At 47.0% G+C, this 12,823-nt stretch overlaps 2 protein-coding genes across 2 annotated transcripts; both read left to right on the forward strand.

The window, feature by feature from the left end:
• Nucleotides 1-975: 975 nt before the first annotated feature.
• On the forward strand, nt 976-6,363 carry taf6l (TAF6-like RNA polymerase II, p300/CBP-associated factor (PCAF)-associated factor). Its single transcript, XM_068587174.1, has 12 exons — nt 976-1,143; nt 1,522-1,728; nt 1,882-1,968; nt 2,078-2,228; nt 2,351-2,401; nt 2,811-2,905; nt 3,022-3,096; nt 3,219-3,439; nt 3,619-3,751; nt 3,894-4,022; nt 4,426-4,904; nt 5,315-6,363. Exons 2-12 carry the CDS (start codon nt 1,582-1,584, stop codon nt 5,661-5,663), a joined length of 1,917 nt encoding a protein of 638 aa, XP_068443275.1. The 5' UTR covers nt 976-1,143; nt 1,522-1,581; the 3' UTR covers nt 5,664-6,363.
• A 700-nt stretch (nt 6,364-7,063) lies between these two features.
• Nucleotides 7,064-9,149, forward strand: kcnk7 (potassium channel, subfamily K, member 7). The gene is made up of 3 exons (XM_068588336.1): nt 7,064-7,400; nt 7,558-7,953; nt 8,887-9,149. Exons 1-3 carry the CDS (start codon nt 7,064-7,066, stop codon nt 9,147-9,149), a joined length of 996 nt encoding a protein of 331 aa, XP_068444437.1.
• The last annotated feature ends 3,674 nt before the right edge of the window (nt 9,150-12,823 follow it).

Here is a 12,823-nt window from a genome sequence, read left to right on the forward strand (position 1 = left end):
TTACAGATGATGTGGTCTGGTATAGTTTTGAATAGGTCTGGAATCACTATGGTTACTGCTATGAGTGTAATTACTTTTTTTTAACTGTTGTAAATACTTAATGAACTGAGTCAATGAAATGTCTGACCTCAGAATCATGAATAAACTAATTTTAATTTCTAACCTTGCCGTGATGGCAGTCGTTAGTTTTTCCATTAGTAGTTCCTAGCTGGACCTTGTAAGTTTTGCTTGTGCATCTGGGTCTTGTTAAAGTGTATCCAGTAGAAATGTGTAGTGGGTACAAAACACTGAGCTCATGCTACAGAACGGGTTCAATGACAGGAGTTCTTAATGCTTCAGCAAAATGTATTTTAGACAGTTTCCGGTTTAAACCTGACCCTTCAGTGTGCAAAGCCTAAGTCATAGAGAAATGACCTTCCCAGTCGGCTGTAAGAATGTGAGACTTGTGATAAGCATGAAAATATAGTCAATTCAAATCACCACTTTATTAGCATACGGAATGGAGAAAATATGCACATAGTTGTATACAGCAGCAGAACCTCAAACCAGGGCATCAAGACATTTTGTTATGACGCACAACCTCTGACCCAGGATGTTAAAGTAGGTAAACTTTAACTGTTGGCAACAATTTCTGGCATTTCACTTTTTCCTCGTTTTAGTGTAATCAGACTCAAAACATTCCCCACTATAAGGTCAGCAGTCTGTGTAGACACCGGAAAAGGCGGGACTAAGTATATTAGCAGTCTCAAATCAATAGACCAATCACTGGCCTTTAGCGCTGGGCGCATCACTAGTATGCGGAAATGACAAAATATATGTATTCCAGTCAAATTGGCAAGAATTAGACCCGATGTTGTGCGTTTAGTCAAATTTGTTCACTTGGATTAAGTTTAACGGTTTGAAAACAATATAATTTTACCACTCCACATATTGCCATAATAAATTTAATTCAATCAGAAAAGCGTCATACTCTAAGAAATAGACAGAATTTGCTCTTCAATGTCGCCTTATTTTGAAGGGAGTAACGGAAGTATTAGTCTCGTTATCTTGACACTGTTATTGGGCGCCCAGTGTTGAGAGCGTCTCCGATGCAAACTTTCCTCCTGGCTGCGATAGTCGACCACCAGCCGTTCTAGCTGGAAGGTGAGGTCTACTTTAAATACTTGACGATTTGCATGATATTTTTTCTCGTCTTAAGCTAGTAGCATCTTCATGTGATGGCAGCTGGCTACAGCCGGTAACGTAATGGCTCAGGCTGTTCACGTTACTTGGTTGCTTCACACTATTTTACTATCCAGCGTTAAATTAGATAATGCAGAAACATACTTGTATACAGCAAAAGTGGTAGTCGTCTTTGCGTCACTATAAATTAAATACTAGTATCATAATAATCACTTTTGAGTTGTGTGTTCCAGCTGATAGACGGAACCCATGTTCGTGACGTTAGCATGAGGACACTTCAAGTTCCTCTTGGAAAAGGTGGTAAATTAAAATGTCTCATTGTCACTGTTTACTGGATAGAGCAAAAGTCAATACCTTGCAAGAAGACGCGTGAGGCACGGTGCTCGTCGCTCTGCCAGCATGGTGGACCGGGAGGAGCGCCGTTTCGCCGAGGTTTCCCGGGAGTCAGTCAAACTGATGGCCGAGAGTGCAGGCGCGGAGCTGGGCGACGATGTGGCGGCTCTGCTGGCCGAGGACGTGTGCTACCGGCTCAGGGAGGCTACGCAGGTCAGTGGGACACCCCGCATCTGTCTTTTGAGTATGAAGCAGTCCTTCCATGTATTGTACAGGCTATCTTTATGAGCTTAATCAGCATTTACAATAGGACACACACATCTATCACGTGGTTGTAACATAACTGTGTTGTGTGGACTCACACAGAGCAGCTCTCAGTTCATGAGACATGCCAAGAGGAGGAAGCTGACAGTGGAGGACTTCAACAGAGCTCTGCGCTGGAGCAACGTGGAGGTGAGACTATCAACTGTGTGTGTGTGTGTGTGTGTGTGTGTGTGTGTGTGTGTGTGTGTGCGCGTGTGTGTGCTCGCCTTCAGCTGCTTTATCTCTGTGTGTTCTTCAGGCCGTATGTGGCTACGGGGCCCAGGATGCTCTCCCGTTCCGTCCTGTGAAGGAAGGAGAGCTTTTCTTCATCGAGGACCGGGACATCAACCTGGTGGAGTTGGCCCTGGCCACCAACATCCCCAAGGGCTGTGCTGAGACCATGGTGCGAGGTATGAGTCACCGCAGCACCAGCAACCGTTCTCACAAGTAACCGCGATGCTGAAAACTCTTTTTGTATTTTTTTATGAGTATCTTTTACTAATGGTCGTTTACTGGTTTCTGCTCCTGTCAGTAAACGTGTCCTACCTGGATGGAAAAGGCAACCTGGAACCCCAGGGGACAGGTGAGACTCTGTCACGTGATGGTCAGCGGGGTGCTCCTTTGTTCAAGATCAAGGAAATGACTCGGAAGAGAAAGCGATACTTTACTTGGGAATGGAATTGCATGGTGCAGGCTCACACGAATTGCAGCACAGTTAAACCTTTTGATGATGAGTGTATTTAATTAATTTCACTTAACATGCATGTAGAACTCCACCATATTAATGCCCAAGGTTCTAGACAGATCAAAGGAGGCATCCTTCTTGGCATATTTTCTACCGGTAGCCCTGAAATGTGTGCTTTTAAGGCACAGAAACAACATCTCAGGTTGAGCTTATTATTCATCCTCATTGGGTCTAAAGTCAAATTTCCTGCGTGTGTCCGTTTTATGGAGGCGTGCAGTGTTCATCCCTCACTGTTGCACTCTCCCAGTTCCCACAGCGGTGCAGTCTCTGTCGGACGACCTGCTGAAGTACTACCAGCAGATCACCCGGGCCATTCTGGGCGAGGACCCCCACCTCATGAAGGTAAAGCTGCTGCGGAACCCGGGAAGACGGACGGTCCGGTCGGGCTGCGGTGTGGGGTCCGTTCTGACACTTTCCTCCTCCTCTTTTTTTTATTCTACTTTTTCTGCGTGTTGCAGGTGGCTCTGTTAGACCTCCAGTCCAACTCCAAGATCGCTGCCCTCCTGCCGTACTTTGTTTATGTCATCAGCGGGGTAGGTTTGTCCCACAATCACGTCTTGTGAATGTTTTTCTTTCACACAAATCCAAAGATATTATTAAGAATACAAAGTAAACAAACGGCTCTGTGAGAAATGTTGATTGTGTGTCTGTGCAGGTGAAGTCGGTCAGCCATGATCTGGAGCAGCTCAACAGGCTTCTTCACATGGTGAAAAGTCTGGTCCAGAACCCATACCTGTACCTGGGCTCGTACGTGCGCAGCCTGGTCTCCAGTGTCATGTACTGCATCCTGGAGCCGCTGGCCGCCTCCATCAACCCGCTGAACGACCACTGGACCCTCCGGGATTACGCGGCCCTGCTACTTAGCCACATCTTCTGGTGAGCGACGAGCCATAGAAGTGTCTGCAGGGGTTATTATACTCACGACGAAACTCTTTGAATTCAAATAGCATTTACAATGCATCTTTTAATCCGACAATTTTCTGGCCAAATGATGACAATCATTCATGTGAGTCTCAGCGTACGTTTGGTTATTGTTAGGTGCTTTTTCTCTCCAGGACTCACGGGGATCTCGTGAGCGGCCTCTACCACCAGATCCTGCTGTCTCTCCAAAAGGTCTTGTCCGACCCGGTGAGACCCCTCTGCTCCCACTATGGCGCTGTGGTGGGGCTCCACGCTCTGGGCTGGAAGGTGTGTTCACTGCTTCTGTAAATCTGAGCTCTCATATACTGTCATCTCCTCAATAAGCTGTCTGACAATCATATGTTTGCGTGTGTGCGTGTGTGTGTGTGTGTGTGTGTGTGTGTGTGTGTCTGTGTGTGTGTGCGTGCAGGCTGTAGAGAGGGTGCTGTTTCCTCACCTCCCTGCCTACTGGGCCAACCTTCAGGCCGTGTTGGACGACTACTCCGTGTCCAACGCGCAGGTCAAAGCAGACGGACACAAGGTCTACGGAGCCATCCTGGTCCGTACCGCAGTCCTCTTTTGTGTCTTGACTGATATTGTTACTTTTTATCTCCAGCACCATTTCCTGAAAACAAAACTGTCACTCTCCATCTCTTTGAGGCGAACCCCTGTCCCGCTCCTTTATCATCCATGTCCACTCGTTTACTCTCCTGCTGGTCCAACCTAAAGGTGTCGCCGACTCTTTTCCAGTGAAAGCAGCGAGCAGCGCAAGCTTCCAAAAGTGACTCAATCTGGCGAAAGTCGCCTAGTCGGCAAAGCGACAGCAATGTCTCTCAGTCAATACTCATCGTCGTCACAGTCAAGAGCACAATATTCTGGGAGCTGACAGAGACTGTCAGCACATAACATCACGCTGCTGGACATGATGATCTGTTGAATGAGTTATCCTCTCTGTCCTGCAGGTGGCAGTGGAGCGCCTGCTGAAGATGAAGGCCCTGTCTCAGTCTGAGCCAGCAGACGGAGGCTCTGCTGCAGGTGCTGTGGGTTACAGGGTGAGCTCCCCCGGCCTCAGTCCGCCCCCAGAGCCTCAATCGGAGGCCGCCCTGGGCATCGCCAGCCACCTTCAGGCCGGCGGGGCCGGCTGTCCCTGGGAGGAGTGGACCCCGGTCCCTCTGCCCGCCATGTACTGTGAGCTCTACTCCTTCTTCGGGGACAGCCTGGCGGTCCGGTTTAGCACGGGCCCGGGGTTCGGCAGCTACCCTCCCTGCCCCGCATCGCAGCTCGGTGATGCCAGGAAGGAACCCTGTGGCCCCGCCTCCAACCCCGACACCGCCCGGAAGATGCCCCAGCTGACCGCCAACCTCAACATCAGCCCCAGGCAAGATGGGAGTCCTCGCACGGACCCGCCACCCCCCAGCCTGGCAGCTACCGGACCGGGAAGGTAAAGCAAATTCTTTTAAAGACTAAACCATTGGGTTGTTTGCACGATCAGAATCAGAACCATTTATTGCCATGTATGCTTTCACGTTCAAGAAGTTTGTCCTGGCGGAAGGTGCATACGTTTGACATTTTGACAATAAACATTTAACAATAAACCGAGTGCAATAACGGGTCCATGAATATTCGCAATTAAATCTACAGTAGAATGAAATTAAAGTTAAAATAAAGTGCACAATCAACAGATAGCAGTATGTTAAGGTGGGATGTAAGTGTTATGTGAAGGTCACTACCTCCCAGAGGTCAAGTGTTTTTAAATATGAGGTATGAAGGGATGTGCAGGGGAGTGGCCACTTGGAAATTGTTTGGGGTTGACAAAGTACTGAACAATCCCGACTTTTCTTTTCTCTTCAGGCCCCTTGCTCGCTCCTCTTCCTCCTCCTCCTCCTCCATGCAGCGCTCCAGATCTTCCTCGTCACGTCCGGGCCAGCGGACAGCCGCCCCGTCTCGTGACGTTTTCCCCAAAGCCCGCTTTACCTCCCCTCAGACGGGACTTCCTGTGTTCTCCTTCCTCATCGGCGGGCGGCAAATGGGTCGCAATTGTCAAGGGCGTCGGCCCTTCCAGACCACATTTGCCCCAACTCCGCCCATTCCTGCCGTCCCGCCACGCGCCTACGCCCACAAGCTGCCCGTGATCGGCAGGGTGGGCAAACCTGTGCGCCGCTGGGCGTGTTGCCATTACTCCCTTCATCTGCCGCTCTAAAGAAGACGCTCTCAGAAACGAACTGCGACAGCAGACTGGCTGCTGTACACTTCTACACGCCCATAATCATATTTTTATAACTACATAGTGATATTACTAAAGCTGCCAGTAATCAGTCTTTCGTGATATTTTCATATTGCAAGGATTCTGTTTTAGAAATATGGAAAACGACATTTGGTCAGTAATTCACTGATTTAACAAAAGGGGTGGTACACACTACTATAGTGACATAACTAGTATCATAAAGGTGTCGACCACGACAATGAAAACGCAGTACAATACTGAGCATTTCGTCTTGTGTGCTGGAAAGCAGAAAATCCTCATATTTGAGAAGCTGGACGCAATTCATCAAAAGTTTATCAAAATTTTGTTTTATTTGTATGATTTTGTTTATTGGTTAACTAATTAGTCAACTAGTCATTTGAGCACATGCTCCTCAGAGTACGACAGGTTAAGGGCTTGTAGTATTTTCAGTGATGCAGTCTCGCCCTCCTGCTGAACCCGGAGCTCGGACTGGAGGCAGGAACCGGTTCCCACACGGGACGGACCAGGAGGGGAGACGGTATGGAGGGACGGGACAAGTGGTGATTTGTGTCTGAAGCACTGCGACTGAATACCTGCTGAGAAGCAGTGGACAGTATTTAGGCCACGTTTTGTACAAAGCTGCTATTTTTCACTGAATAAAACCTTTTCTGTTGGATTTTTGAAACCTCTCTTTCATCCTTCCGCTGGTCTGTATTATTTACAAACGTTTTGAACTGATCGCTCCCTTTTCAATGGACGTGTGACTGCATGGGCGGGACAAAGAGTCTGACCGCCTCCCGACTCAGGAGCAAGACTCTTTGTTGCTGCTTTGTGTCTCTTTGTTTTTTATTTATGTAGTCTGTTTGTGTCTCTTTGTAGTTGCTTTTTTGTTTGTTTTCTGTAGTCATTTGAAGTGCCTTTGTAGTCTCTTTATTTTTTTAGGTTCTATGTAGTTGTTTCGAGTCTCTTTGTGGTCTCTTTGAGTCTCTTTCTCGTCATTTTGAGTCTCTTAGTAGTCTTTTTGAATCTCTTTGTAGTCTCTTTGAGTCTCTCTAGTGTTTGAGTCTCTTTCTAGTTCCTTCGGTGTCACTAGTAATTTTGTGTCTGATTGGTTTGCCTCATAGTCATGATGTGTCTCTTTAGAGTTATTTTGCCTCTTTTGTCGTGGTTTTGTTCTTCTTTGGGTCGTTTAGAGTCTCTTGGTTCGTACGGTTCTCTTTGAGGGACATTTTGTGATTCTTTAGGCCCCTTGGCCTTTCGCTCAGTTGACTCGTTCAGTAATCCATCCACGGTGACCCGCGGCACGCTACCTTCTAAATATTTAACGCCTAACTTAGCTTCCAGTGTCTGGTTGCAGTCTGCAGAGAAACCCAACAATGGCCCGGCTCGCGTCTTCGCTGGGACGGTTCTGCCGGGTCAACGCGTATGCCGGCCTGGTTCTGGGCTACCTGCTCTTCATTCTGCTGGCAGCCCTGGTGTTCACGGCCCTGGAGAAGCCTGTGGAGACGGAGCTGAGGGCCGAGGTGGAGGAGCTGCGTCGCTCCTTCCTGCGGGACAACCCCTGCGTCCGGGAGCGCCGGCTGAGCGCTTTGCTGGGGGAAGCGCTCGCTGCTCACCAGAGCGACGTGGCGGTTCTGAAGGCCGACGGCAACGAGAGACGCTACGACTTCACGTCATCGCTCTACTTCGTCATCGTCACACTGACCACCATGGGTAAGATGCTCTCAAGGAATCTGTCGAGATTTAAAAACAGGGGCTGCAATGTTTTTCTGTTGATTAATTCTGTTCTCATCGCTCCATGTTGTGTCCCCGACAGCATCATTGTGATTTTGACTTTAAAGTGGTCAAAGTGGTTTGTATTTCTCCTCAGGTTCCGACTCTTACACCCCCAAGTCAGATGAGGCCAAGCTCTTCTGTATCTTCTACAGCGCCCTGGGGATCCCCCTCACCCTGTTCCTCCTCACCCTCCTCTCCAACCACCTCCTCCCCGCAGTCACCCACGCTCCCGTCCTCCACCTGCACACTTACTGGGGTTTGCCCTACACCCGGGCCGCCTCTGTCCACGCCGGCTGCCTCTCCGTGCTCGTCCTCTCCTTCCTGTTCCTCCTCCCGGCCCTCCTGGTGTCTGCCCTGGAGCCCGACTGGAGCTTCCTGGATGCTCTGTTCTTCTGCTTTGTGGTCCTGAGCACCGTCGGCCAGGGAGGAGACTCTCTGGGGAGGAACTGGGGCCCGGCGGCCAAGGAAACACTCCAGCTCCTCACCACGTGTAAGTGCAGATGTCCTTTCATAAGAAAGAGAGGGGGTGGAGACGAAAACCAGAACTTCAGGAAAAGTGAATATATATAAGGTCGACACAAACCCCTTCATGTCTGAGTTTTGCCACCAAGTGGCCAAAAAAACATTGATGCAGCTTTAAGAAAAGATCAGCACTAAAACCCTTTAATGTCAGTTATTGGACATGACGACAATGTATGAAAGATTGTAACAAAGGAAACGTCACCATTCATGGAATGAATTACATGAGATCACTCTTTTAAGTCAATATTTATACACACACACACACACACACACACACACAAACCCAAACACACACACAAACAATGCCTGGCTAAAAAAAAAAAGTCACCGCCTGGATTTAACTACTACTGCCTCTTGTACTAGCCTGTGGGGGCAGTGCTATGATCTGGGGTTGCTGCAGTTGCTCAGGTCTAGGTTCAGCAACGACCAGTTTCAGCAATGACCGGGTTATTCCATCAATGGATTTTTTCTTCCCTGATGGCACGGGCTTATTCCAAGATGACAATGCCAGGATTCATCGGGCTCAAATTGTGAAAGAGTGGTTCATGGAGCATGAGACATCATTTTCACACATGGAGTCCAGACCTTAACCCCATTGAGAATCTTTGAGATGTGCTGGAGAAGCTTTACGTAGCGGTCAGACTCTACCATCATCACTACAAGATCTTGCTGAGAAATTAATGCAACACTGGATGGAAATAAATCTTGTGACATTGCAGAAGCTTATCAAAACAATGCCACAGTGAATGTGTGTCGTAATCAAAGCTAAAGGCGGTGCAACCAAATATTAGTGTGTGTCCTTTCTTTTGGTTTCTTTTGGTCGGGACTTTTTTTTGGGCCGGGCAGCGTATTTGCATGTTGACAGGAAGGGCATACAATTTCAAATTCCGTCTCTCCACAGGTTACCTGCTGGTGGGCCTGGTGGGCATCATTACCTTTAAGGATACTGTCCTGCAGGTTCCCCGGGTCTGTGCGGTGCTGAGGCTCTTCTCTGGTCCGCAGTACGCAGAGCTGGAAGGCGTCCACCTCAATGAACTGACCCTGAGTGAAGAACACTGTCAGGAGGAGCCTCAGTACTCCCAGTGCATCTGCACCGTCTACTCCACTCCACGAGAGCTGACGGTCGCACACAGAGCCAGAACTTCAACCCACGAATCCAACTGACCTCCACGGCTGGACACCAGCCCGTCCGCTCAGCAGCTTCTGACTTGTGACCATTGTGTAAGTCAAGTGTTTCCATTTTTTGTTTTCTTTACACTACTTGCTGGATGTCAGCTGCGTTTAGTGATTGTTTCTGGCCACATGGGCGCAGTAGAACAAGCTGACAACATTTATATATTATATGCTTTCAAAGTTGATCCTGAACGGCTTGTTGAATCGCATATTTTCTGATCTCGGCCGAAAAGACACACAAAACCTGACTGTGTGGTTTTATTACCCAGATGTTCCAGATACCCAGATGTGTGTGCACCAGCACTGCGGGAATTCTTCACGGTACATCCCTCTCTCACATGAGCAGGTAGCAGGTACAACAAGTGACCACAAGGTGTCGCTGCTCACAGCTGCAGGTTGGTGTGGAGACCGACGCATGGGCTGATTTACAGACTGAATCCAAAATCACATATTGGATACACCCATTATTTTTGTAACTTATGGAATTGGCCTTGGCGGAGGTCTGCGCTCACCTTGTGTCCTTCTAGTTTCAGATGCTGGATCTTCTACTTGCCATGATGCAACTCGATAACTTTACATCAAACAGTCAGGGTGTGTTGACTTCAGTTTGACCTCCAAATAAAGTGTCTTATCTAATCTGAATAAACCGTTGGATTGTTGGATTGCGTTGTGGTTTTCTGACCGCCCCGTTAAATGCCCCGTCAGACTTCATGGTATCAACAGATGGAGACCTCAGCAGTCAATGTTGTGAGCGCAGGGGGGCGACTGTGGCTCAGTAGTGAGGATCGGTGGTTTGAACCCCGGTTCCACTAGTCCATGTCGTTGTGTCCTTGAGCAAGATCCTTATTGCTCCCTGTTGCTGTGTCTACGGTGTTTAGAGCAAAAATGTAAGTTTCTTTGGATAAAAGCGGCAGCTAATTGTAATGTAATATAATGCTGAGTGTACCCATGCTTCATGTTGTAATACAGCTGATTTATTCTTTGAGAGTACCACACTAATCACAGAGTTGATAAAGTAGAGAACAAGAGAGAGTTCACCCATGACACCATTCTTCTTCTTAGTCAAAATGCACATCAGCGGTCCACAGCTGGGTGGGAGAGAAGTTTTCCTTTAAATCATTAGGTCCTAAAATTTGTAAAATGCACTAAAAGACAAATCCAGAGTTATTATTCTTCCTCAGCGTGGCTAGGACAGCGTAGCTAGGAGGCAGGCTTAAAGGAAACACCAAGGAGCATACTCTCCTCCACAGCTCCTGTGCCGTGTTTGGTACTGCACATTTGGGAGTGAAGGGTACTTTTAATGAACCGTCTCGCTGAAGGTGCAGACTGCTTTACTAAGAGCCGTAACAGGCCTGTTGTGTGTTCCCTTCTCCTACTATGGTGTGTTTGTACAAGGCACAGAGGGCTGTGGGATGGAGCCACCGTGAGCTTGTGCCCAGCACTGCCAGCCCTCGCCCCTCCCTAATACACACAAACGCACACACACACGCGCGCGCACGTACACACACACACTCTCTCACTTATACTCATGTATGCAGTCATCAATCTTGTAAATTCACCTTCTTGTCAAGGGCAAAACATTTAGCTTTTAGGACTGAGATGCATGATATTTCCTAGTTATATGTAATTCTGCATCTTGTGTGAAGACATTGTTTTAATCAACGTGATTATTGTTGTAATTATTCAGTGAATGTGAAATGTTCTTATTGTAGCCCACTCAAAGTGTTCAAATGACCTGACTGTGTCTGACATGTCTGCTGTTAAATTAGCAACACCAATAAAGAGCTTGTAATTGGCTGTTCGGGTCATCCCAAAGGTGTTGCATGGGGTTGAGGTCAAGGCTCTGTTCAGGTCTACTTCTCCCGCATGAAAACTGGGAAATGTATTGTAGTTCCTCCCTCACATTAACGCACTCGCAGTGGATACATACATTGCTGCCATTTGCTACACAATTTTGGGAAGTTTGCTAATGTCTGACCCACAATCAAATGAGATGTGTTGAGGAAACTCTAGCTTAGACTATAGGCAGCAGCAGAGGAATGAAGACTCAGATCACCCTTTGGAGCTATTTCTTTCACTTCTGATAAAGCTAGGCTCACGGTTTCTCCGTGCTCATCTTCATCCAGCTAGACTACACGTGGCCAGAACCACACACTTGTCAGTTACAGCTTGAAAAAACCTGAAGTAAAACCAACAAACCAGCTAAGCAATGGGACATTTAATAAAGAATTGAAGTTATTTCAGTCATGAAGCAGAAAATGGGAGCTATCAGTAGTTTTGTTGGTGTTGCTTTTTCAGCTGAGTCACTCTTGAGTGCCTTCTTTGTCCTCTTCCTCCAGTCAACAGTCGGTAGCGCTGTGCTGAGGCAGGGACACAGATGCCTGATGGTCATGACAGCCATGTGATGGCCAGTCACCAGATTCATGAGCCTCCTCAGACGTGGGTCAAACACCGTGTCAAATACCGCGGACAACTGTTGCCTCTGAGACACAACCATGAACACCATGCCACCCCAAGGGAAGCTAACCACAACAGGATATCTGTTAACCTGCAGCTAATGCTAACACTACCACTACTGCTAACTTTAAAGCTGCGCTAAACAATATTTTTAGGGGAACGACCATTACTAGCTGTGTAAGATGACTATAAGTATGGTAACGGAATGGTTTAGCTTTTTCTAGCTTGTTTTGGTTTTGGTGTTAATGGATCTCGACCTGACTTTCTGTTTGCATGGTTTCCAGCAGCAGCTTTCAGACTCTACCTATCCAGTAGCAGGTGAACAATGTGGAGCCTTAAGCCGCTAAAAAGATAGATTTTGGTTGAAGGTGGCAGCATGAACAAAGCAAATTCTGTACTACATCGTTCAAAAAAAGCTAATGGTGTTTCTTATCTACTATATGTGTTCACAGACAATGGATTCACATTATTTATGAGTCCTCGACACAAATGATGTTCTTCAAAAGCAGCCAATAAAAAAAGAAAAACGGATTAGTTTAGATTAACAGCAGTGAGTCTAGTTTAAACTAGATATAAATAATCAAGATACAAATATTGTTTAATGTATAACTGAGCAGCTCAAATGTTACCAACTGATTAAAGAGCCGTTATAAGTTGTCATTGGGAGCATAGATTTGAGGTGGTACGGCCTTACCCTACCTACTATCGGCTTAGTGGGTTGTTTTCATCTAGTGAGCTGGATCAACCCAGTTTCTAAATTGTTGGGCCGTAGTAATTATGACGGGAGCAAGAGGAAGTCAGCTGGCGTATATAAAGTGCGATAAAGAAGTTGGGGTGGATGGTTCAAACAAACACAGAACCTTTACCCATTATTATTAGAGAAACCAAAGTCAACATGTTGACTTATTTTAGGTTAATTTGCGTACGTAACTTAAGTTATGCGACTTACTTAAATACTTATTTGACCTAAAAACATCTTTTCCTGGACCTAACCAAGTAGTTTTGTTGCCTAAACTTAATAAAGTAAAGAATTTCACGTTCAATTCTTATGTAAAGGACGTGTGTAAAACTGTTCACAACGTCACCAACACGCTACCAACCATCTGAAGCCCCATTGCAAACACCCACAGACACGCTAAGCAAGAAATGCTGAAGTACAGGGGTGTCAAACTCATTTTAGTGAAGGGGTCACGTGCTGCCCATTTTGA

The sequence above is a fragment of the Clinocottus analis genome, unplaced genomic scaffold (genome assembly GCF_023055335.1).
Source record: "Clinocottus analis isolate CAN_PGR_092001 unplaced genomic scaffold, fCliAna1.0.p SCAF_21, whole genome shotgun sequence".
Classification (NCBI taxonomy): Eukaryota; Metazoa; Chordata; class Actinopteri; order Perciformes; family Cottidae; genus Clinocottus; species Clinocottus analis.

What these genes read in the sequence shown, in the direction of transcription:
- kcnk7 (XM_068588336.1), top strand. Translation starts at nt 7,064, where the DNA reads ATGGCCCGGCTCGCGTCTTCGCTGGGACGGTTCTGCCGGGTCAACGCG. An exon ending in CGTCACACTGACCACCATGG is followed by an intron (nt 7,401 to 7,557) that starts GTAAGATGCTCT and finishes ATTTCTCCTCAG; the next exon opens with GTTCCGACTCTTACACCCCC. An exon ending in ACTCCAGCTCCTCACCACGT is followed by an intron (nt 7,954 to 8,886) that starts GTAAGTGCAGAT and finishes GTCTCTCCACAG; the next exon opens with GTTACCTGCTGGTGGGCCTG.
- taf6l (XM_068587174.1), top strand. Translation starts at nt 1,582, where the DNA reads ATGGTGGACCGGGAGGAGCGCCGTTTCGCCGAGGTTTCCCGGGAGTCA. An exon ending in CCTGGAACCCCAGGGGACAG is followed by an intron (nt 2,402 to 2,810) that starts GTGAGACTCTGT and finishes GCACTCTCCCAG; the next exon opens with TTCCCACAGCGGTGCAGTCT. An exon ending in AGGACCCCCACCTCATGAAG is followed by an intron (nt 2,906 to 3,021) that starts GTAAAGCTGCTG and finishes TGCGTGTTGCAG; the next exon opens with GTGGCTCTGTTAGACCTCCA.